The 24,177-nt window shown below is 44.2% G+C and overlaps 1 protein-coding gene across 2 annotated transcripts in view; it reads right to left on the bottom strand.

Annotated features, from left to right (window-relative positions):
• The window catches only part of tenm4 (teneurin transmembrane protein 4), a 272,029-nt gene that overhangs the window by 47,936 nt on the left and 199,916 nt on the right, over nucleotides 1-24,177 (bottom strand). For both annotated transcript variants that reach the window (XM_080772373.1, XM_080772374.1), the window contains 6 exons: nucleotides 23,788-23,931; nucleotides 20,674-20,923; nucleotides 18,876-18,896; nucleotides 12,702-12,934; nucleotides 8,018-8,172; nucleotides 1,518-2,395 (listed from right to left, as the gene is read on the bottom strand). In XM_080772373.1, the coding sequence (XP_080628499.1) occupies nucleotides 1,518-2,395; nucleotides 8,018-8,172; nucleotides 12,702-12,934; nucleotides 18,876-18,896; nucleotides 20,674-20,923; nucleotides 23,788-23,931 (1,681 nt within the window). The remainder of the gene's footprint in view (nucleotides 1-1,517; nucleotides 2,396-8,017; nucleotides 8,173-12,701; nucleotides 12,935-18,875; nucleotides 18,897-20,673; nucleotides 20,924-23,787; nucleotides 23,932-24,177) is intronic.

The raw sequence follows: 24,177 nt of genomic DNA, 5'->3' as shown, positions 1-24,177 counted from the left end.
ACAAGACATCAACTAGAGAGAAAAGATAGAACCCGGCTGTATTTGCCAGGTGCTTCAAAAGCGCCACCACTATCGACCGTAAAGACACACTTCTGTTTTTTTTATCCCATGATTTTTGCAACCCATTTTTTCACCCAGTGTCAATTATCTAATGTAATCCTGGGAGCTACACTTCCTCTGCAAGCCTGGGGAGGGCAGCGGACTGACCTCATGCTCCCTTTAAGGCATGAGGAGTCCAAGCTGCTTTTTTCACCTGACGGGGAGTTTCCCTGGCCGGACGTAGTGGTTAGAAGGAACACGTTATTCCGACCAGTTCCTTTCCCCTCCATCAAGCGCCCCGGCTGGCCAGGGGAGGTAGTTTAGAGACCAGGATTACTGCATGTTTTTTGTGAGGGTACCTACCCTAGGGGACACGGGGAGAACATGCAAACTCCACACAGAAAGGCTCTTTCGCCAACCTCGCCTCGGGTATGGGCACTGATGACACGGAGGAGAGAACACGCCCCCAGCGCCTCCAGCAGGAATCTTACCCAGGAACTTCTAGCTGTGAGGCGACAGCACTACCGGGGTGCTACCGTGTCCCTTTAATGGACACTTTTTCATGATTGGCTGGCTCTAGGGCCCTAGACTGTCTCTAAGCCAATGGGAGACTTACGCATAAAACCCATAGGCCTACTCTAAATGTGGCAAGTGAGCGAGTGGCAACAAAAACTAATGTTATGAGCTAACTGGAGCTAGAGGAAAGCCATAACAATACACAGTGAGTGAACCAACAAAAGAACGTTGCAAACGACTGAGTCAATCTTCATTTAGTTGGAAAAAAGGGTACATGCCAATAATATAAATAAGCCAAAACGTGCAGTCCTTTAGGTGCGCACGGGGGCAAAGATGAGTAACATATCCAGTAATCCTATTTGGCATGATAACGGCCAAATAGGATTACACTCCATACTTCCGTAGGTCTTGCAGTGTGAGTGACACAGATATAGAAGGCATAAAGCGGTGTGCCAAAATGCTCAACCCCAGATGTCAAATAGCTCTACAACTCCCTGCACGCACTCACCACCAAGGCACTTTTTTGCATTAATACTCCTGCAGCAAGCTGTCAATGTTTTGAGTGAAGCAATAATGATGTCTCTAAACGTGTGAGTTGGATTTTGTGATATCTCAGAGATTGTTACTCGTGCCGTGCACACTGTGCACCTGAGATTCACAATAATTATAGTAATAGTAGTAGCAGTAGTAGTAGTAATTATCAATTATTTTCTTACAATAATTCTGTCAACTACTTTTTCAAGTAATCAATTAGTCGTGTTATTTTATACTTTTTTCACATAATGGTGTAGTGCATAAAACAGTGAACAGTGAGCTTGAATATCTGCTACTTTAAATGTTTATTTTTATTTCCATTTTTATTAACGTATTGCCTATATTGACATGCCCAACGTAGGGATCAATTATTAACTGTTGCACCCCTAACATGTAGTGGCAATTAAAAAATAATAATTAGTACTTACTCATAGAACGTCGTCCAGCCGTTTTCATTGGTTTTTGTCGCTAGGAGACCCGAACTGCCGTGGTAGGTCATCAATGCCAACTCTTGGCCCTGTGCGCCGACGGACTTGAGAGCGTTGTTGGTGCCGATGGTGAACCAGAACGTCTGTCCGTCGGGCGCCATCAGCCACAGCGGCATTCCTGTGGTGTCCCGTCTGATGGTGACCGTGTTCTTGTTCTTGTCGGTGATGCTGGCGATGTCCCCGTGGCCCGTGTAGGTCAGGTTGTACAGGTGGTCTCCCGTCGTCAGGCTCTGCGTGTAGATGTGACTGCCGTTGGAGTCAAACAGGTAGAGTTCGTCATCGAAGGGCGAGGACACCTCGTACATGCTGAGAGGGTTGAGATAGGGCTTGTTCTTGCGCACGAAGCGGATGCGTATGTTGCCGAGGTCGGCCACGAAGAGCTCTCCGTCCGGGGACACGGCCAGCGACGACGGTGCGTTCAACTTGCCGTCCTTGGCGTAGCCCTCGTCGCCGGAGTAGCAGTCACAGTTGGCGTCGTTCTTGCAGTCGCAGCCGCTGGGCGCGCCTGCCACCAGGGAGATCTCGCCACTGGTGGACACCTGCCGCACGCGGTTGATCTTCTTCTCGTCCGACTCGGCGATGTACAGGACGCCGGTGTGCGACACGGCGAGCGCGTTGGCCGACTCCAGCGTGGCGTGGACGGCCACCTTGCTCATGAGGAAATGGTCGATTCCGGGCACCTGGCAGTGCATGGGCCGCCCGGCCACGATGCGGACCTGGTGGTTCTCAGAGATCTGAAGGACCACGTTGTTGTCCAGGACGTACAGGGAGTTGTCTAGTGGGCTGACCGCCAGGCCCGTCGGCCACTCCAGTCGCACCTGCGGGAAAAGAGGGGAGATACGCAGCAGATGTGAGCTCTAGGTAAAGGAGGAAAAAAATATTGATCTACACATCTTTTCACTTTATCAGAGGGTAACAATCCCTCAAGGCAAGGAGTCATTGAGCACACCGTAGAAAATAGATCCACTGTGCGGGGGGAAAAAATAGGCTCATCTCATAGCTTATAGCCTGGAAGCACGAGCATTTCTTCGGAAGCGATTTTGATCTGATAAGGAAGAAAGTCGTGCTCCGTGTAGTGTAAAGAGGCAACACAAAAAACAATGATTTTCCTGAGAAGGGTGATAAAAAAAAACACGATAGGTGGGAAAAGGACAGAGGGAGGAGAACCGAGTCAAATGATCAGATTAACAGAAAAGAAGCGTGGCACCATTCATCATGAGCACACCTTAAGACCAGGCAGCTGCATCCTTCACGCGTTCCAAGAGTCTGCCTTCAGGTTATTCATTTTGTTATGGAAACTGCAAGAGGTATAGTGTCCTTGAAGAAAAGACATGTGGAACACTCTTATCAAATAAGACCCCTGCTTATTATGTTATGACTTATTGTTCTGCAAAATAATGCATCAGGCCGTTAACAAGTAGAAACAATTGATACCCTGAATCTCTTCCCCTCTCTCTGTCTTTTCTCTCACTTATGAACCTTAAGTGTGTAATATTAAGCAGCATTTCGATAGTGGATTTGGAGCACCTGACAAAAGAGTCTGATTAAAACCGGGTCTTAATTTGCAGGAAAGTGCAAAGACAAGGGAAGCAGCCTGAGCATTGATTTGGATACCGACTGGGAAATAGGAAAAGGGATGAAATTACCTTGCAATTACTACGGTTCGCTAATCCTTCATAAATGGTCTGCTAATGCAGAGTTCACAAACCTCTATGAGCAGAATTGACTGGGGAGCAATTGAATGAACTTGAAACTGCATTTAACCACAATTCTTTTTTGAATGGACGGACAACATAACCAGGTGGAATCAGACCACCAATACACACTCTTTCCACCTGTGAATGTTTTGAAGTGGATGATGGGTTAGGATACAGTATATGATCTGTGAACGTGACTGACAATAGTTACAGCAACGAGGCATCAGCAAAATATCAAATAAAAAAACTTTAAGCTGCTGACTTCTGGGGAAAAAAAGGGGAAAAAAAGTTGAAAGCCCCCGGGACCTTGGATTCCACTGATAAATGTGAGGAGAAAAGCAGAGGTTGCCACATTAAATTCCGCTTCATAGGAGAAGCAACTCTGCATTCTAGACGCCTCCCGTTCTCCAATAAAAACACAGGGGTGCTCAAACATAAAATACAACACTCGATACAGCACAGAGCAGCACGTTTCCTGGAAGCAGCAGCTTTCCGGAGGACGTCCGTCCGCTGAGCGCATTGTGCACTGATCTATACCGACCCTGTCCATGCAGGCTCATTCCTCATTTTCTAATCTAGCCCTGGCCCCCACCGCTATGGCTGCCTCAATACTTCAGCTAATATTGACAACTGGTTCTAGTGAGATGATCGCTTAAATATTGCCCTCCCAGTCTTTGGGTCAGTCACGCCCCTTGGATCTCAGCAGTTTGCTCGACACACCATTCGTTTGTGGTCTTTGAACAACTGAGAAGTGAGCATTGAGCGCATCTTCGCATCCCCCTTTTAAAAAAATAAACTCCCTCCAGCCTTTTCCGCCCCACATCCACCCACACGCATACGCACGCACGCACGCACGCACGCACGCACGCACGCACACAGTGGATAAGGTTTATATAATAAGACGTATCTTTGGCCTCACACAGGAAACATGGAGACCGGCAGTGGATACTGTACAAGTGTACATACTGAGTAGAAAATGCATTTACTTGTAGGGGGAATGAAGGGCTGGGTTAGGGGAAGGGATTTTCAATTTCTTAAAACCCATTTCTTGTCAACACTGGCGGTTAAATATTTCATGAGCCCGAGTGTGTGTGGGGTGGCTCGGGGGAGCTGTCTGCGAGGAGGTTTTCACGCCACTCCGATAAGGGGGGTTATTTCCCAAGCTAGCGTCCCACATGCGGTAACCCGATCATACCCCCCCCTCCTTCCTAACAGCAGGGCAGCTGTCAGTGGCGCCTGGCATGGTCGCCACATCGGGCACGTCGGGCCAATGGGAGAGAATTATGGATTTGCACCAGCAAAAAACACTTAACTATTTTTACATGACATTTCTGTGTGTTATTATAATTGGCCATTTGCCAGAAGCTCTCTCTCTTATCAAAGTGATGGCCGTCTGCAGGAAAAGATAATCCTACATTTGAAGCTGCTCAGATTTTGAACTGAATGTCATTGTCACCCAAGCCTTAATAAAGCTCTCTGAAGTTACTAACACCCTTGATGTAAAAAAAAGAAAGAAAAAAGTAAGGGTTCAGTTAATCCCATTCCAAGACATGGTTCACTCTGTACTCCACAAGGGGTGGTCCGGGAAGATTTTCAAAACAGCAGACTTTTAAAAATGGCAGCAACCTAAATGCCTTCATGTAAACACCAAGATAAACATAAAAGGATTTAGAACAGAGGTCGAACTATCTGCCCCTTACGTAACACAGACAAAAAATATTTTATTCCGTTGGCACAGAGTTTTGTGACCTCTAGACTCCAGTATATTCAGTGTGTGATGTACAAACATCACACACTGAATATACTGGAGTCTAGAAGTCACAAAGCTTTGCTTTATCATCAATTACCATCCTGAACAGACAAGCTGCGAGGAACTACAAAGTTATCAATGGCCTTGTCGGAGAGCGGAGGGAAATGCGAAATGCATGTTTTTATGTAAACAAAGCAAAACAAAACAGAAACCAAAAAAAAAAGATCTACAGGAAAACTGAGCGCTATCAGTGACGAGATGAACCTGCTCCGATAGCAAAGTCTTCCGAGAGGGGGAGCTGGGAGGAGGAGAGTGTGTTTGAAGTAGGAAGCTGTGTGCCCCGGATGAATTTTTAATGGATGCTTTTTACTGTCTGAGCGTCTCTGGCAGTGCTTGTGCGATTTGTCATCGTTGTGCGGCTGCAGTCAGTGCTGCCTGCGTCTCTCTCCCTCCTCGGTTTGCCAGAGCAGCGGACATGGTGTGAGCTGCATCCACAAAGGGCTTGTGGGGGAGAAAGAGAGATGGGAGGAGTGGGGGGTATTGGAGGTTTGGAGGGGTGGTGGGGGGGGGGGCTGTGTCCCTTGGGGATGGCAGCGGGCAGCTGGAGGCTCTCCTCCTGCCTCTGAATACATCATTTCACACACTGAAAGCGTTATCCATTGGCAGCTGAGTCCCCCTCTGGACTTGTTTGCAGGCTGGACTATAACGTAGACGTGGCAGAAAAACAAACCACACAGCGCCGCTCGTACAGACACAAGCACACGCGTGCGCGCTGAGCGCTTTTGATGTCAGCCCAATCTCGCCTTCAGACGTCCCCTGTGAATGCCAGTGCGCCTTTAGTCACGGCCGGCAAGTCACGGTAAATAAATAGCACGCAAAACAGTAATAATGAAGCTAATTACACTTCTAAGCAGAGCACAATAGTTGTGGATACTAATAATAGTGGGGAGCTCTGTGGTGTGTAATTAGTGGCTGTCAGGAAATAGACAGAAAATGTGATAACTGTGTAGATTAGGAAAACAAACAGAGCAAAATCCCTGGCTTTAGGAAATGGCTGTGTGTGAGTTGTTAATTTATGCAGATGCTGTTTTATGGTTTCCATAGGTGGGTCACTGGGCCAGACGCCCATGTGACCTCAGTACTGTGTCCTTGCCTAAGGCATGCGTTCGGTTGGCTAGAGCCGTCTGACATGTACTGACAGTACTGTACATGTGTGTGTGTGCTATAGTGACAATGTCTCTGTCTGTCATCTGTGACTGCAAGCGTGTGTATGCTGTGCGTGTGCGTGCATGTGTGTGAGTGTGTGCGTGCGTGCGTGCGTGCGTGCGTGTGTGTGTGTGTGAGTGTGCAGCAACGTTTCAGCCTATGTGGCCTTCATCAGGCTATCTTTATAGATAAAGATAGATCTGATGAAGGCTGCATAGGCCGAAACGTTGCTGTTTTTTCACTGCATTTGAAGACAGTGTGTGGGTGTTAGGCGTACAATTAGGAAAGGACTCAGTTTGGGGTTAGGTTTAGGATTAGGCATTTAGATTTTAGATTCAGTGGTTAGGTGTTGGAGTAGAAGTCGTGCATCGAAAGCCTACAAGCTCACAATTCCACTTTAGGGTAAGTAATGTGTGCTTGCGTGTGTGTGTGTGTGTGTGTGTGTGTGTGTGTGTGTGTGTGTGTGTGTGTGTGTGTGTGTGTGTGTGTGTGTGTGTGTGTGTGTGTGTGTGTGTGTGTGTGTGTGTGTGTGCGTGCGTGCGTGCGTGCGTGCGTGCGTGCGTGCGTGCGTGCGTGCGTGCGTGCGTGCGTGCGTGCGTGCGTGCGCGGGAAGCGGGAAGCGGTAGTGGGGTTACAGGGTCATGTTCCTCATCAGCCTGCAGCTATAGGTCATCAGTACAGCTGGTGCTAGTGGACACAGATCCTCCTGGGAGTGCCTCACAGCACTCTATAGAACCCATGTCCATCTCAACCTGCCATGCACTCACAGCACTCTATAGAACCCATGTCCATCTCAACCTGCCATGCGTCACTCAACAGTGGTGGGGAAAAAGGACTCACATTTTCTTACCAATGAAAAAGTACCAATGCTGCGATGTTAGAAATACTTTGTTGCAAATAAAAGTCCGGAAATCTAATTGAGTAAAACGCACAACAGTATTGGTATATAAAAACGTACTGTACCCATTTAATTTCAAGTTTTAAAATGTATAAAAGTCACATTGTGAGCTCCAAATATTTGTCTGATAGGAACCTTGTTTTTTACATTAACCACTTTATTCCTATATCCATTTTCTGCTGGAGCATTAGCCGAAAATAGCAGATCTACAAGCTCACAGCGTCTCACAGCGTCTAGCCAACACCAACTTGGAAGACCCCTGCCTGTCTCATGAATGATTGTCACCATGACAATGATAGTTATTATTTATTCCAGAAACATGCTGTTTTTTTATCCCCTGCCCACGCACACACGCACACAGTGGATGAGGTTTATATAATAAGACGTATCTTTGGCCTAACACAGGAAACATGGAGACCGGCAGTGGATACTGCACAAACTGAGTAGAAAATGCATTTACTTGTAGGGGGAATGAAGGGCTGGGTTAGGGGAAGGGGATTTTCAATTTCTTAAAACCCATTTCTTCAAGCGAGTTTTGCTGCTGGCTGTTATTATAATCATGTGTGGGAATTTGTAATGTGATGTTTGTATCATGACATACATAATACTATCTGTCCAGGCTATTCTTTTCTTTCTTTTCTTTTCTTTTTTGTGCCTACTTTACCCCTTTTTTCCCCAATTTTATCCTCCCCACACACTGCCGTTGTATCCCAGCAGTGTTTAACCGCTTACAACCCGGCGTCACTATTTCATTATAAAGTAGGTGACAAATCTCAAGGAGGTGGGGAGGGTCTAAACAATAAATATTATTATTTGATTCCCTCAAAAATAGCAGATCTACACGCTTTCAAAGCATCACGTCATGACAAAGTGGGGTCAGGGGTCATACCTGGGAGATGTCCATCACAGCGTCACAGCTGAGAGGTCGGGCAGAGGTCAGGTCGTTAAACCCCAGGAGAGTGGAGATGATGCCATTCTGGTCGATCCTGCGTATCATGGTGCCGTCCACAAAGAAGACCACGCCATACTTATCCACCGTGATGCCTGCAGGTCAACCAAAGAGAGAGAAGGAAATTATCTATCGGTTCATTTATTTAAAATCCATCTGTGACGTGATGTGAGGCGGCTAAATGGCAATTAAAAGCTAATGACTGAGATCAAAACTAATGTCCGAATTGATTTAATTCGGTCGATGGCGAAGAACAATAGAGTCGTCACACGGAGGCCAGGTATCGATTCCATAACGACCTGACATGAGGTGTTCGGGCAAAGTCACAAAAGCCAGTCTCTTTCTTTGTTATGCTCCTGTGCAAGGATCTAAAGCCAGGAGCCTGATTTCTAATCAGTTGCACCGCCGGTGTCGCTCACTGAAAATACCCTGTCTACAAGCTCCCATCGCATCCGCAACGCGTCATAAGCTTGTAGATCGGCTATTTTCAGAGAGCAATGGTGCAGCAACCAAATATAAATCAGGCATAATGATGTGAATGCATGAATTCCCGCAGCTCCAGCAACACATTCTCATTCCATAGTCGTCACATACGCTGGCTGATTGTCACCATGCAGTCACCCCTGAATGTCTTCTAGCGTCTTGTTTAGATCACAGACTGCACTTCTATGGCCTTTGTCAAGTCCTGCCCGTGGTTAGGCCCCTCTTCACACCCATTGGTTGCTGCTTCTTGGTTGGACAAAACAAATATTTCTCTCCATCCACTTGACTACTATTAAAATATATATTTTTAAAATTATTATTAATATTATTATTTCAGTTGCTTCGTATTGATATGTGTATTCAATTCTTATTTTAAACTTGGTTCCAGTAAAAAAGGAACATCTCGGGTACAGTATAGTGACTGGGCAGAAATTAAGGTTTTTTTAAATGTTTAAACAAATTCAACATAAACAACTACAGTATAAGGCGTAAACATGGTAGAACCAATCAGTCAGTAACCAATCAGTCAATTAGACAACAAAAGACATAAACGTTGTGCTTGATATCTACATTAATCAGTTAGCTGTGAGGCATTCAACCATTCATATTGCATCAATCGGTGGAGGTTGAAAGCCAGCCTCCCACCTCATCTTCAGGAGGGAACTGCATGGTACCAGCTCCACTTCCCTCTGCTTATCTCCGTCGATACGTACTGTATGTGCAATTTCAAAATACTGCAGATAACCGGTTCCCACCCTGTTGCTCAAGAACAATCCTGTCTGTTGTTGTAATACCATTCTTGAATTCAATGAATTCAAACGTTGATACTTTAGTTCAAATAATTGTCTATCTTTCATTAAAACAATACAATATGTAACATGCTAGCACTAATAGATTATTTATTTGATTGTTATTTTGTGTCATGCCGCTCTAGGGAGCGGTGGTTCTGGGACTCTTCAAGGTTGGCCCCTCACAGTTCTGTAACTCTGACAGTACAGATAGAATCAAATGGACCTGTCAAAGTTTGAGAACCACTGCTAGAGAGGGTACAGGGCTATACTTACTGCACAGTGCATTCATAGTGTCACACAGGGATGCTGGCTGCATGTACTTTCTAGTCGGGAATGAGAATATGTCGGCTGCAGAAATCTGTGTTTCACTCGATGGACACTATGCTCGGCTCTGCTCTGTCTACAGTATGTATGGAATCACTATTCTGATATCATATTATTGGGTACTTTTATCTCCCTCATGCTTGTCTTATTCGTTTTTTTGATTGATTGAATACTTTCTTAACAAGATTATTTTGTCCAAGATGTTCCCAGACGTCTTGATAATTACACCCGTAACGAGGCCCAGGACGTCTTTAGGTATTTTTTAATGGTATAAAACCGGATCAATATAATCCATTTTTGACAGGGCCGTTGCAAGGAGATCAGACTTGACAGCGTGAGGTAGTAATGGAATATTATACTGTACCTCCCTGTTTTGGGGGGAAATGGAAGGCGGGGCTTTTCAGAGTAAAATCTGTAAAAAGTGTTAATGTAGGCATGTAGTACATTCAAAAGAACTTAAGAAGAACTAAAAATGTACTCAATTCATCAGTAAGACACAACATACAAGCTCAATAGCAGCAAAATGTATTGGGGTGGGCTATACAAAAATATTATACACGGACTGTCTGGTTGGCAATTCGGCTACAAGTCCTTTGCTGTGCAGAGGCTGTCAGGGGACAGGTTTGTAGCTGGTAAGACTAGAATCACTAGATTGTAGCCTAAATATTAAAGTAATTTCCTGACTTTCTATTTAAGGGAGATTCAACTATAAGCCGAACACATTAATAAATAATAGCCTATAATAAAGATGTTTTTTCACCCCGAAAGGCCTGCTGCTCCTCGCAAACACAACACACACAGAATCAGATACATAATATATAGCCGCCTATAGCTTACTTTTGCCTGATTTGTGCTTCTTACCACGGTACAACTACAGAACTGATTCAACGCATGTCATCCACATCCAGATATAACGTTATCTGCGCCACAGTGTGTGTGTGTTCATCCCTATAAGCCACCCTCTGCTGCGCCTCCCAATAAACACGCACGCACGCACACACACACACACACACACACACACACACACACACACACACACACACACACACACACACACACACACACACACACACACACACACACACACACACACACACACACACACACACACACACACACACACACACACACACGTATAGACTGTTGCTTGATATGCGCAATACGGTATACATTACCACGGTACATTGTGTCAGCTGACAACACGTCTCATCGGGCACTTATACATCGTATTGTTATCTGCACGACACCATTGTGCGACATGCAGGGTTGAACTTGCATTCATATTCGGGGGGCATACTGTACTGTATGTACAGTATATGCTACAGGGGGATAAATTGGTTGTTTATATATTGATTGCATCATTGCAGCTGGTAGCCTACAGTGTACGTCTCTCATCATTGCAAACGGCAAAAGCCGTTCGTTGTTTCATCACAGTTGCTTGCAATGCCAGGCAACTTATACCTGTTTAAAAGCATCCTTATAATTGGTGGTGATACATTCTCTATGGACATTATAGCAATAATGGCGTATTTTAGTAGTCTCCCCTCGTCCGTTCCGAGGTGTTTTGGAGAATTATATTCATCTAACTTCTATGATCAACACACTCCGGGTGCAGACAGCAGAGGCTTGGAGAGTGCGTATAGGCTAAATCCACATCCCACCCACCTGTACTCCCGTTCAAGTCCACTGATTCACCATTGCGTGTTTTGTTTTCTTTTCCAACTGTTCAAAAGCAATATGATGCGAGTTCAATGCTTTCTAATTAGAAATCTTTTCCGCACGCGTTTCCATACCCCATTCGCGCATTTCACTTTTTCGATATAGCCCAAAAATCCACCCCTGCAAGCGCAAAAGTGTTTTTGCTTATTGACTTATTCGCATTTTTAAGTGTTTCCATCCAGGAGTTTTTGCGCAAGAGCCTTAATGCGCAAAAACACAGCTTAATGGAAACACAGCTATTCTCTCTCTCTCTCTCTCACGTCTGTCTCGTTCATATCTGTCCCAGGGCTGATTGCACAGCACGCTGAGCCACATTCTGTTAATGGATGCTGCTGTAAACCTTCCGCAAACCTTCCAGTTGGATATAAATGTTATTTTGGTACATGAATCATCCCTCCCGACGGAGATCAAAATGTGAGGATGCGTTCTGAATGATGACGGATGCACCTTGCAGCTATGGAAGAGCAAATGCTCAGGAAACAAAATATAAAATTAAAAAAGAAATAAAACAAAATCCATTGCTTGAAAATCACCTACAGTCAGCTCGCTAGCTCCTAGTGGAAAATAGAAAATACACACAGAAAATAGAATCCAATATGTGGAAACTGTAAGAGTATTGATCCAGTAGCTGGCATGTCATTCCTTTAGCTATCCAGCAACACAATCTATCAGAAACGCTGCATGCAATTTCCCCACATGGATCAACAAAGGTTTATCTTAACTTATCTTATCTTATCTTAGAAAGATACATGGAAAACAGGGAGAAACGTTTCAATTCATTCATAGAACCCAATATTCTTCACATAAACTGATATTTCACCTATGCCACTAATGCCAACATGTATGGATTGAAATGTAATAATTAAGATGCATACAGCCGTATCTTTAATAGATTTAGTTTTACTATCTAAAGACACTACTAAATTATAATCATATACCTGTCAAACTAGTTCTCCAAACTGAGTGACACTGACAGTCACAACACTAGAGGGAGCAACCATGATCTGGTAACACCCACATTTTAGAACAAACCATCCATCCATTAGAGGATTTGAATCACCAGTTTCTTTCTAAATTGGCCTGAAGGAGACCACTAGGGGAGGTCAATGTAATTTTCCCCATCTATTCAGTGTTTGTATTTTGTTGATGACATGAATTATTGTGCTATTGTTTATGCAGGACACTGTACCAAGTGTTCAATCAATCAATCAATCAATCAATCAATCAATCAATCAATCATATAGGGCTAGCTCAAAGTCAACACAAATAACGGACAGACTGATTGATGACAGTGTGCTATACCGTACCTCTGGGGTTAGTGAGGGTGGCCTCGGTGGCCTTGCCACCGTCCCCACAGCGGGTGTCATCGTAGGGCAGACACTGGTCGCCGGTCCCCGCCACCAGCTCTGCGTTCTTGGACACGTCTTTGACAACGTTCAGGTTCCTCACCTTGAACACCTTCCTGCTGCTGGTGTCCGACAGGTACACCGCCCCGGTCACCGGACTGGTGGCCAGGTAGTATTTATGAGCAGGACTGGAGCTGGAGGGCAAGAAGGTGATAGATAGAGGGGAGAATAACATATACACAAATCAATACAAAGCTGGAAGAGGGGGCAGCACACCACTTTCAATAGGGGGAGAAAATAACCTAATTGAATTTAAATAGATCCAAAAACCAATTGGAGAGTTGGTTGGACACAATGACACTGAACCAAAGGACAAAGTAGAATGAGATTAAACGTAGCATAATGGCAGATGCCAATTGATCCTGGATATGGGGTAGCTCATTTGCAAATCCATATTTTCTGGAGAGACCAGGCAAGCTGATTCTCTCTGCATTCAAGGAAACAAAGGATGGGAGACTCTTTGGTACGGCTATGCATGTGTAACTTATTTCCCAGACCACAGGGATGAGGAGCGACTTCAAATCATCACGATTATTTACAACTTTTGCCTCCATAAAGTTAATTAAGGATTATTAAATGAGATTAGTGAGATTAACAGATCTACAAACTCATAATATTGTGACTAACAAAGTATAATAAAGGGTTAAGTGGTTAATCACACTTGTCAATATACATAGTCTTTTGTGTAAATCATTTCTTGTGTAAATGAAGTCAGTTATTTGTTCTAAACATCGGTTTAGATATATTTTCAGTTTTGGCTCTGTTTAGTGCATGGTTGCAGATTATGTATCATATGATATTGCTGAGTGACATTTTGGACACACTTGGTTGCTTTCCTTACAGAAGAAGGCACATTACTTTAGTTGCAACATATCATCATGCATCAGACAGAGAGCCCACAAAAGGAAAATACTTCTTTTATGTTTCAGACAATGTCGACACAGTAATCCACAAAAGAGGGGCTGGCAAGCTTTAAGAGACAGGGAAAAAAGAAGAGCAGCCAATCACATTGTAGCAGGACACACAATATCTGGACAAAACCAGCAGCGAGACATGGAGAACTTGTACGCCAAAGTATTCTCTCCGGGGATCATTCAAGCTTTCTCTTCATCTCCCATCTCATCTAATTTCATCCCTTATACCATTTTCCGAAATGTATCGGCCTGCACTTACTTACTGTACTTTTTTTTTGATCAAATTCAAATCAATGAGCATGATGTGAACTACTGCCATAAATTATGCAGTGTAAGCTGTAATGAAGTCTCAGAGAGCTGAATAAAGGTCCCCCGCTCTCCAAATCCTGTAAAGGCGCCTTACATAACTGAGAAATTACTCCATACCTAATGGGGATGTGCACTGCTGTAATGTGTCTGCAGCGAAGGTCCTTAAAGGGCCACATCCCACTGTGTCCAACAAATCAGTCACCGTGGGGCAGAAACCTCTTATCTCCATATTCTAACTTTTTGTGTCAATTAAAGGGATTGTGACATTAGAAAAAAGTTTTTTTTATCATTTTTCTTAATTTGTTTTAGGTTTTCTGAGCTCAATAGCACCCAAAAAACCTGAACCTTTAACATTCAGTAGATAGATCTGTGGTCTGGGGTTTTCTGGCTCAAACAAGTGCTCTGATTTCCCTGCCGTTTGTGATGTCACAGCCTGAAAATCCCATATATGTCAATGGGATTTGCCAGCAGATGTCTGTTTTCAATGTTTTGCTTGTTTTCATTGCAGCTCAAAAGGCTTCCAAACTCCAAAGAAAACTCCAGACCACAGAAAATCTACTGAATGTTCAAAGTTCAGGTTATTTGTGTGTAATTGAGTTCATAAAACCTAAAAGAAAACAAAAAATTAAAATAAAAACACTGCAAAAAAGAAGGGAAAAAAAGATAGTTGACCTTCCATTAGGAACCACCACCATGCAGAGACGTCCCCATCCCAGTGGACAGTTTTGCCATGCACTGTGATACTTAGTGTCACCTCAGAGGATGACCGGGGCACTTCTGCCAGACCTGATGATCATTACAGTGCAGCCTGTCAGCAGCACATCACTCAAAGCGGATTAAGACAGAATCGCAGATATAACCTTGGGGGCTTCTTCTGTTGCTGTGTGTGAGTGTGTGTGTGTGTGTGTGTGTGTGTGTGTGTGTGTGTGTGTGTGTGGGGGGGGGGGGGGGGTAATGCTAAATCTCATATTTTCACAAGACTACGGGAGTGCAGGGACCAGTGTGTCAGACGTCAGTGGTACCACTGTCAACTCCGATGTAGTATTTTTGAATGACAATTGACCTGCAGTGAATCGGTGATGGCAGGGGCCAGTGCATGCTGGTTGAACCTGAGGCGATGGTGTCACAGCTTGAGCAATCTGACTGATCAGACGTCAGTGTGCTGGCACCTGGCACATTTCCGGAGAGAACCAGCAACGTGTCGAAGATTCATAAAGAAAAGAATAAAAGCCGGCGTCCATGCCGCCATATATCACAGGAGAAGTTCACGGATCCAACCTGACCCCCGTATATGTACGCCTAGAACGATGCTGATCTCCATTCCCCCGCAACCTGGGTGGAACTAGCAGGCGTTATTCTCTGACCTTGAGGTGCGCGGCAGCCGTAGACTCCCATCTATATTCACTGACAACATCTAGTTTGTGGAAGATAATTGGATTTCGCTGCATGCTGGCACACCGATGGAGGAAGGGGGGGGGGGGGGGGTGTTCAGGGTTGGAAGAGATGGGGGGGGCTCCTTAGCGGGGGGCCAGAGCACATTGCAGTGAGATCATCACATGTCCCCCCCACACCCGCGCTTCCCTATCGTCGGCTCACATACCAATGAGAGGCGGACGCACACTTTCAGACACAAACACACACACACACACACACACACACTGTGTTCTCATAGGAGACATCTCCTTTTTGAGTGGTGCAGCCACTCCATTGCGGAGCTATGTGTGTCCCTGGGTGCCTGGGTCCCCTGGGTGCGTTCCTGGGGGTCTGGATGTTCTGGGGATTTTTAATATGCAAATGCCTGTTGAATGCTGAGAGAGCTTTGGTCCTAAGTTGGAAGGCAGGGCACAGTGTGTGTGTGTGTGCTCTCACAGCCACATGTTCTCACTAGTATAGTAGAAGTTTCAAAGTAGACAGTGAGGACCATTTTCCTATAGTTTTCCTAAAAAAATCTAAACGCATACACGTCTATACAAGGACCTTTATGCCTGATGTATACTTAGTTGCGCGCCAGTGTCAAGCTCACATCGCGTTGCAGCTGTGTGTAGGTTCACTATTTTTAGCTTTAGGGTTACGGTTGAAAATGGCATTCATAAAATCTCAGGTGGAGTCTAGCTATGCATTGTGGACGTGACTGAGTCATCCTCGGCTGGAGTGAAGACCCTCACATAGTTTAATAGTCAAATCAATAGTTCCTCTGCGTGAGACCTGCTTTCTAACCCAGGGCACACACATGGACATCATGTCACATGGGGGCCAGGGGCCTTTATCCAAAATGTAAATGTTGATTATTCAAAATGGTCTTGTAGATCGGCTATTTTCAAATAGCCATGGCTGAAGTGCTTAATGCATGTATTACAAAATAATTGCAATACGTACATGCATTACTACAATAATAATTGTAGTAGTACTGTACAATATTTACCTCTGAGATGTATAAGCATAGTAAATGTATTGAAATGAAATGTATGTATGGAAATACTCCAATTGTAATACATCAAAATTATACTTACTTGTACTTTCGAGTACAAATACAAAAAGTTTTAATATGGAGATACAAGGTTTCTTGCCCGACAGTGACGATAAGATAGACAATGTCCTTTCATCTGCTGGATTTCGGCTGCTGTTTTCAGAATAATATGTATGCGTTTACCTTTGGCTTTCACACACGCAGAGAGCAATTACACCACGTGTCATTGTGAGGAGCAGATAAGAGGAGGACGTTTCTTATACTGCAGAAACTCATTTGTTGCCGCACGCCTGAGGACAGCCCGCGTTAACCCAGAAGACTTATTTTATGACTGTTATGACATTTATATCAATAATTAATTGCAACTGTAGGTCGCATTTACTATAAAAACATGCATCTCCCGCCCGTCCACCAGTTACTTAGTCACCCAACGCCTCCATTTATGGTCACGCCTCGTGATATCACACCTCCATATATGGTCACGCCTCGTGATATCACACCTCCATATATGGGCACGCCTCGTGACATCACGCCTCGTGACACATCACACACCCATATATGGCCATCTCCATATATGAAGATCACAACACTGACCTCATCTAACACTGGATTACAACATTTCCTGTGTTTCATGAAACCACTTAGATCTGCATATGGAGCCGGCCAGCAACTCTACATCTGACCTCAAACCCTTAGATCTCCATATATGGAGCTGACCTGGTCTGACATTCCATATGTTGATTTCCCCCACCCATCCTTCCTTGATATTCCAAAATGGCCAAGATCACTATTTATGTTTTCACATTTCTGCAAGTAAGTAGCCTATGTCTGTCAGCTCATGAATATCAGTGGTGTAATGGAATGTCTTTTATTTTCTTCACTTATATTTTTGTACGTTGTCATGTTTTGGTTCACAGGGTGTTCCTAGTCTTGCTCTGGGTTGTAACTTGTATACGTAATTATATTTTATATTTTGTCCTGTGTATTCATTGGTCTGTTTGTACTGTCAAAAATGTGTCTTCAATCCAATAAAGCACAAATCACAAAAACAGTATAGTGTAATGAATCATGAACAATGGAAGCTTGGGAAATGTAGATAAAGCCTGATTTATACTTGCTTGTGTTGTGTCACGCATCAAAAATCGCAGATCTACAAGCTCACAATGCACCAGGGCTTGTAGATCAGTTATTTTCTGAGCGCAAGACAGTACACAACTAAATATAACTGGGCCTAGAAGAACCAGCAGCGAAGAGATAGTGCATGCATGCACATCTCAAACAAAGTCCTGGACAAACGCCAGAACAGTATAGTGTCCGCACGCTGGATTACTCCATCTTCAACAGGGATTTTCAGCAAATTCCTGATGAAGATCGAGTGATCTTTGATCTAAACGTTGATTAAGAATTATTAAGCGATTCTACAAATGCCTTCCAAATCAGTAGTTCTCACACTTTTTCCAAAAGGTCTGTTTCCGCGCTTGTATACATCAGCTTGTACATCTGCTATTTTTGAATAGCCAGCGCAATAATCTAAAATGGCACAGATGCTTTTGCGGTTTAAAGGGATAGTTTACTTAAGCTGTATGAAATACTTGCCATTAATATGAAGTTGTTAGTTGAAACTATGTATTAATTGATTGCCCGAGTCCCTTGGTGGGAGTTCTGCTCTGGTTTTGGTGAAATATTAAGTAGTTCCGGTCATTTTGTGGGGGGCACAGGGGGCCCACGCAGTAAAAGTTAATTAATCCACAAAACTAACGTGATTTGTATTGTTGACCTATTTCTAAAATATTACTGCAACTTTCGTTCATTTTTGACCCCTCTATCACACAGAACTATGTATTTTGGGTCCATATCACTACGCCCAAAAAATTGTTCCATGTGATAGAGGGGTCAAAGTTGAACGAAAGTTGCTCAAATATTTTAGAAATAGGTCAACAATACAAATTAGACTTTAGTTTTGTGAATTAATTTACTTTTACTGCGTGGCCTGTGCCCCCCCACAAAATGACCGGAACTACTTAATATTTCACCAAAACCAGAGCAGAACTCCTACCACGGGACTCGGGCAATCAATTAATACTGTTGCAACCACTATATTAATGGCAAGTATTTCATACAGCTTTAAAAAATCGGAACGATCCCTTTAAATGGGTTAAAAAAAGGTTTGGCTGAGAACCGTTGTGCGGACATTATACTTGTTCAGCAAATGAAGCAGCAGACATTGAACAAAATGACACAATACAGAATAAACAGACGACATCCAGGTGCAGGCATGCCCTGGTCTGAGGCGAGTTTTGACCACAAGATGGCCGGAACACAGGGACATGTCAAACGCACCTTTCATTCATTGCAAGTTTGCAACGCACACTTAGCGAGGCTTACCTATGCCTGAAGTCTTTATTTCTGTCAAAGTAAACCAGATGGCATGAAATGGGAGAGAACGGAAGGAAGGGTTAGTATAATGCCTCAAAGAAACTATGTTACTGTACATCAAAACCTAGCATCTGTCTAACCACATGAAACCTACATATAGTGGCGTAGATGGGAAAACAAGAGGGGACCTGATTTAGAACCCTGAGGGACTCGATCCTGGGCTCCCCCAGAGTTAGTGTTGAAGTGTCCTTGATCAAAGACACTGAACCCCATAATTGCTCCCGATGTGTAGGTTGGTGTGTGAATGGGTGAATGTAATGCACAATATGTAAAGTGGCGAGCGCTTTGGATAAAAGTGCTATATAAATGCACCATTTACCATTTATGTTCTCTACGTAAATCAGTGGTTCTCAAAAGTGGGACACCTCCAGGGGTCCTGGGGGGAGGGGGTTCAATCTTTCAAACTGGGGCTCCCTAACATGAATAGACTTGAGAACCATTGTGCTATGTAAATAACATTAACATTTTGTAGTGAAGAAAAAAAATAATATATAACATAGTGACGAAGCTACGTCTGCCTACTAGCATCTACTGAAAAAAATAAAGCAGGCGTCAAGTGTGGATATAAACGAGAGAGGAGTGCTAGTGGGGTGAGATGGAGTATGAAGAGGAGTGTTCAGTAATTAAAAGTCATGACAAAGAATCCCACTCAGTCACTCCTTCAAAATGACACTAACAAAGAAATGAATCTTTCTCCAGAGTGGTTAGTTGCTGTTCAGAGACCCCATTAAATTCTCAGGAGCCCCCTATCAAGGCCAGGCTCCAGCTGATGCAGGTGGGTGTATGAGAGGTGAGGCCATCAATCCTGGACCTACGGGGGCCTTTCCCTTGTCTGTCGATCTCAACGGGCCTCCGCTTGGTTTACGACCTGCAAGCGCTCGTAAAACCCAGTCTGTAGGCCTGTCACAATTATTACATAATCGCCTGTTCGGAATTATTTGACACGCGATTACTGTGCACCTTCATAATCGCTTACGTCCATCTGCATGAATTCCATCTGTAGAACAATAGCAGAAATACGATCTACGAGTTCAAAACGCGTTGTGACGTGTTGTGAGCTTGAATAGATTTTTGTAATTTTAGTATAGAGCGTCGCAGTCCCTCCCCCTTTCAGAACGACGAGTGGCCCAGGAAATGATTCTCCATTCATTTTCTCCATAGGCTTTTCAAAGCGTATTTATTTAAAGACCTTTTAAGCGTCGTACGAAGCCAACTCTTGTCGTGACAAATCATGACAACACACACAATATTTTGGACCAAACAAATAATTACAAAGAAGAAAAACAACCAAAAAAGTGTTGTTACCTATGCGTAAACGTCTTTAAATAAATACTTTCTGAAAAGGATGAGGAAAATAAACGAGGATTTCTTTTCCGGGTCTCTCGAGGGGGCGGGACTGCGACGCTCTATACTGTTTGGACCATTATATATTTTTTTAGTTTTTCAGTTATTCTTATATCATACAGAAATGTCATTTTAGTTTCAGTGTTCAATTAATCAATGGACCAAAACGGAAACAAGCCCCCTACAATATGTGTTTGTAGGGGGCGTTATCCTTTTAGTAAAACCTTTGAATATGCTATTATTATTATCATTATAGCTAATAAAATAAAGTATCAATCAATCAATCGCAATTATCTGTGCGACAATGAATCGCCCAGCTCGGATTTCGTGAACGCGACAACCCCACACCTACAGTCTCTGAGCTCACCCACGGCCTGCTCGGCGGCCGGTTGGCTTTGCTTACCGGAGCTCAAGGACGCTGGTGACGTTCCCGTTGAGGAAGATCCTCCTCACGTAGTTGAAGTCGCCCACGTACAGGCTGCCGTCGGGGCCGCACGCCAGCGCCACCGGCGCCAGCAGCTTGTTCCCGTCCGCCAGGCCGTTGCAGCTGGGGCAGGAGATGCTGCGGCGGCGCCCGTTGCCCATCACACTGCCGATGACGGGGGGCTGCTGGGAGATGAAGGCGTTCTCGCCGTTCCCCATGTGGAGGATGCCTTCGGAGAAAGAGGAGAGGATTAACACAAAGATGTCTTGCTTTCAAAATGTTAAAATGTCTTTGTTTGATTCGCTCAAATCTTCTTGTTTTGGATTCCTGTTTTATATATTTTCTATATCTATCTGTATTTTGATTGATTGATTTATTTCATTCATTTCTTTTTGGTCTGGGATGGAGTGAGAGCCCTCATGTGTAGCCTATGTTTTTTACCTACCTATACCCCCAGGGGGTCCCCAGTTAGAGCACCTACCTACCTATACCCCCAGGGGGTCCCCAGTTAGAGCACCTACCTACCTATACCCCCAGGGGGTCCCCAGTTAGAGCACCTACCTACCTATACCCCCAGGGGGTCCCCAGTTAGAGCACCTACCTACCTAAACCCCCAGGGGTTCCAGGGGGTCCCCAGTTAGAGCACCTACCTACCTAAACCCCCAGGGGTTCCAGGGGGTCCCCAGTTAGAGCACCTACCTACCTAAACCCCCAGGGGTTCCAGGGGGTCCCCAGTTCAATTTGTGAATTACTATAGTGTTGGTAAATTATGGTAGGACGTCATCTCGCTGATAAATACATGAATGTTTTTAATTTTTCATGGACATAAGAACATCATGTGCCCAAAAATCTGTGCGCCCCTCACTTCACATGAGTGTGATTTATGAATTGAATCCTGAAAAATATTTTTTGGGGAATTTGGACGTAAGAGTTTCCACCCGAGACCAGCATCAAAATCTGTTTAACCACAGTAACCCTATTTTATTTTATACTTGATACTTGCGACTGTTCGAAAATAGCCAATTTGCAAGCTCACAACGTGTCATGTATTGCAATGTGTTGTGAGCATGTAGATCTTTTCAAAAACGTTTGAAATTGTCAGCAACACAAATCATATTTCTTTATGATAATGATAATGAATTTATTTATATAGCACATTTAGACAACGTCACAAAGTGCTTTACAGAGCAGGGTAAAATAAAGCAGATTGACAAAAGATCAATGAATAAAAAATCATTAAGAAAAGACTTTAACATACAGGTGTGTTTTCAGAAGGATTTAAAAGATTGAAAAGATTTTGCACGTCTTATTAGGGCAGGTAGGTCGTTTCAAAGCCTTTGGCCCAAAAGTCTTTCAAAATGGGCTCCATAATTGACATGAACATTTTGTAAAGCACTAGCCTTGGGCACCACTGACCTATTACAGTATATGCACACGCACGCACACGCACGCACACGCACACGCACACACACGCACACACACACACACACACACACACACACACACACACACACACACACACACAGCGATATTCCAAGGGTTGCTAGGGGTCCACTAATATTATTTGCCAAATATATATTTGCCAAGCAGTTCTTGGATAAACATCAAAACATCATAAATCTTGAGGACGCTCCTTCAGCCAGAATCAATAGAATCATATCTGAAGTGCAGCATCTGCACATCGATGGCAGCTCCATCTGACGCCGCTTGTTCACTTGGCTGCTGTGAAGCAACTCATCGTCTATGAGAGAAGACGGCCAAACTGGGCCCTGATTTCATCTACAACCACTTGAGGTGCCATCAGACAGACGGGGGAATAAATCAAGGATGGCTCCAAAAGAGAAAGGTCTGTTAAACCAGATTGACCTTTTGAAGACGGATCAAACAACATATTCCCACTTTCAGGTCGTTATAATAATAGCGACGACTCCGAGTGGGAACAGATCAGCATCGTTTGATGTGCTGCCCACTGGAATGCGTAGCAACGTTCTCAGTCCCAAAATAAATCGTAATAGGTTGACAAGTCCAGTAAAAACGACGTTTAAAACAAGGCAGGCACCCCATCAGAAGCGGACTTGAGTTGTCGATGTGCGCTTCACTTAACTCTCCACCAAAGATGCACTCCCAGGCGGGAGTGGGCCACAGAGGTGCTAAGGAAGGGAAGGTGGTATGTATGAGGCAAAGGGAATGGAGGGGATAGGATGGAGGGGATAGGATGTAGGGGATAGGATGGAGGGGATAGGATCGGGGAATGGAGGGGAAAATCAAAACAGCCATGGCTCATGAGTGGGCACATGGTGACGGACCGAACTGCCGCCTTCCTATACACTTCTCAAGTAAGTTTGTAAGTACAGCTCATTTCCTCTGATGAGCCCCTCCTGACACCCAGCGATGGGGGAGATCGCTTCTCATGACAGCAGGAACGGTCCAACATTTTTTGCTTCTCTTTTCAATTCTACTTTCAGGAGTAATTTACTGGCAATAACAAAATTGACCCTCTCCCCCACTTCAGCCAAGAAAGTGACAGAGGCAATACAAAAAAAAGTAAGAGCTATCTGAGACAATGACATTGCCACACTGCAAAAAGTGCCAAGAAGCTAGGGGCAGAGAAAAGTATTAAATAATACACTAAAAGCCCTGCAGCACCTCAGGGCATTGGCAATAGAATTTGTCTGTACTGTGGAGAAATCCACTGGACTGGACGCTGAAATACTAAAGACATCTGCTACAAAGTGCAGATAATTCCACCCAGTAGTACCGTTTTAATGACAGTTGGTTTGCTGTGTCCGCTTCCACCACTAGCAGATTGAGGGCTCAAGTGGAGCACCTTCCAACATGCAAGAGGTTTTTACTATTTTTTAATTGTTCAACTAGCTGATCTAAATCGACCTGTTGCGAGCTTGTGAGATCGGCAATTTGAAATATTTAAAACAAGTTTTAAAAAATAGTAAAAATGGCAACTTTGCCATTTTTGCCATCCTTAAACCTCTTTAGGTTTAGGATAAGGATAATTGGCCTTTGGGCTTGTTTTTGTAGACGTGGACGCTTAATTTCTCTCGCAAATCTGTGCAACACTGGTGCTGGGAGACTCACCACTCTGGATGTTCAGGGCGTGGTGCTTATCGATGGCCCACCCTCCCAGCTTGGACGCAGTGGTCTCGTAGCCCTGCAGCATGGCGGTCCTCTTCTCCCACAGAATGAAGTCTGGACAGGACTCGTACTCGAAGCCCACGGATACTGGCAACACAAGACCACATCCACTTTATAATATAATCATTATATCATTACATACATGAAACTGAGTAGCAAAGAAATATCTACACAAGTTGAAATTAAACCAGTAAGACACCCTTTATGGCAGACTGCTGGGCTGGCGCTTTGGCATGGGGGTTCAGATCAACATACGGAATTAATTCTGTACAGGCCATATGGAGCATGTCTTGAGGGTACAGGGTTTGATGAGGGCCCTGGTAGGGCCGGGCC

Source organism: Protomyctophum bolini (assembly GCF_963924005.1).
Source record: "Protomyctophum bolini genome assembly, chromosome: 9".
Classification (NCBI taxonomy): Eukaryota; Metazoa; Chordata; class Actinopteri; order Myctophiformes; family Myctophidae; genus Protomyctophum; species Protomyctophum bolini.
Note: the sequence above shows the minus strand (reverse complement) of the source record. Positions and strands in the feature narration are given on the sequence as shown.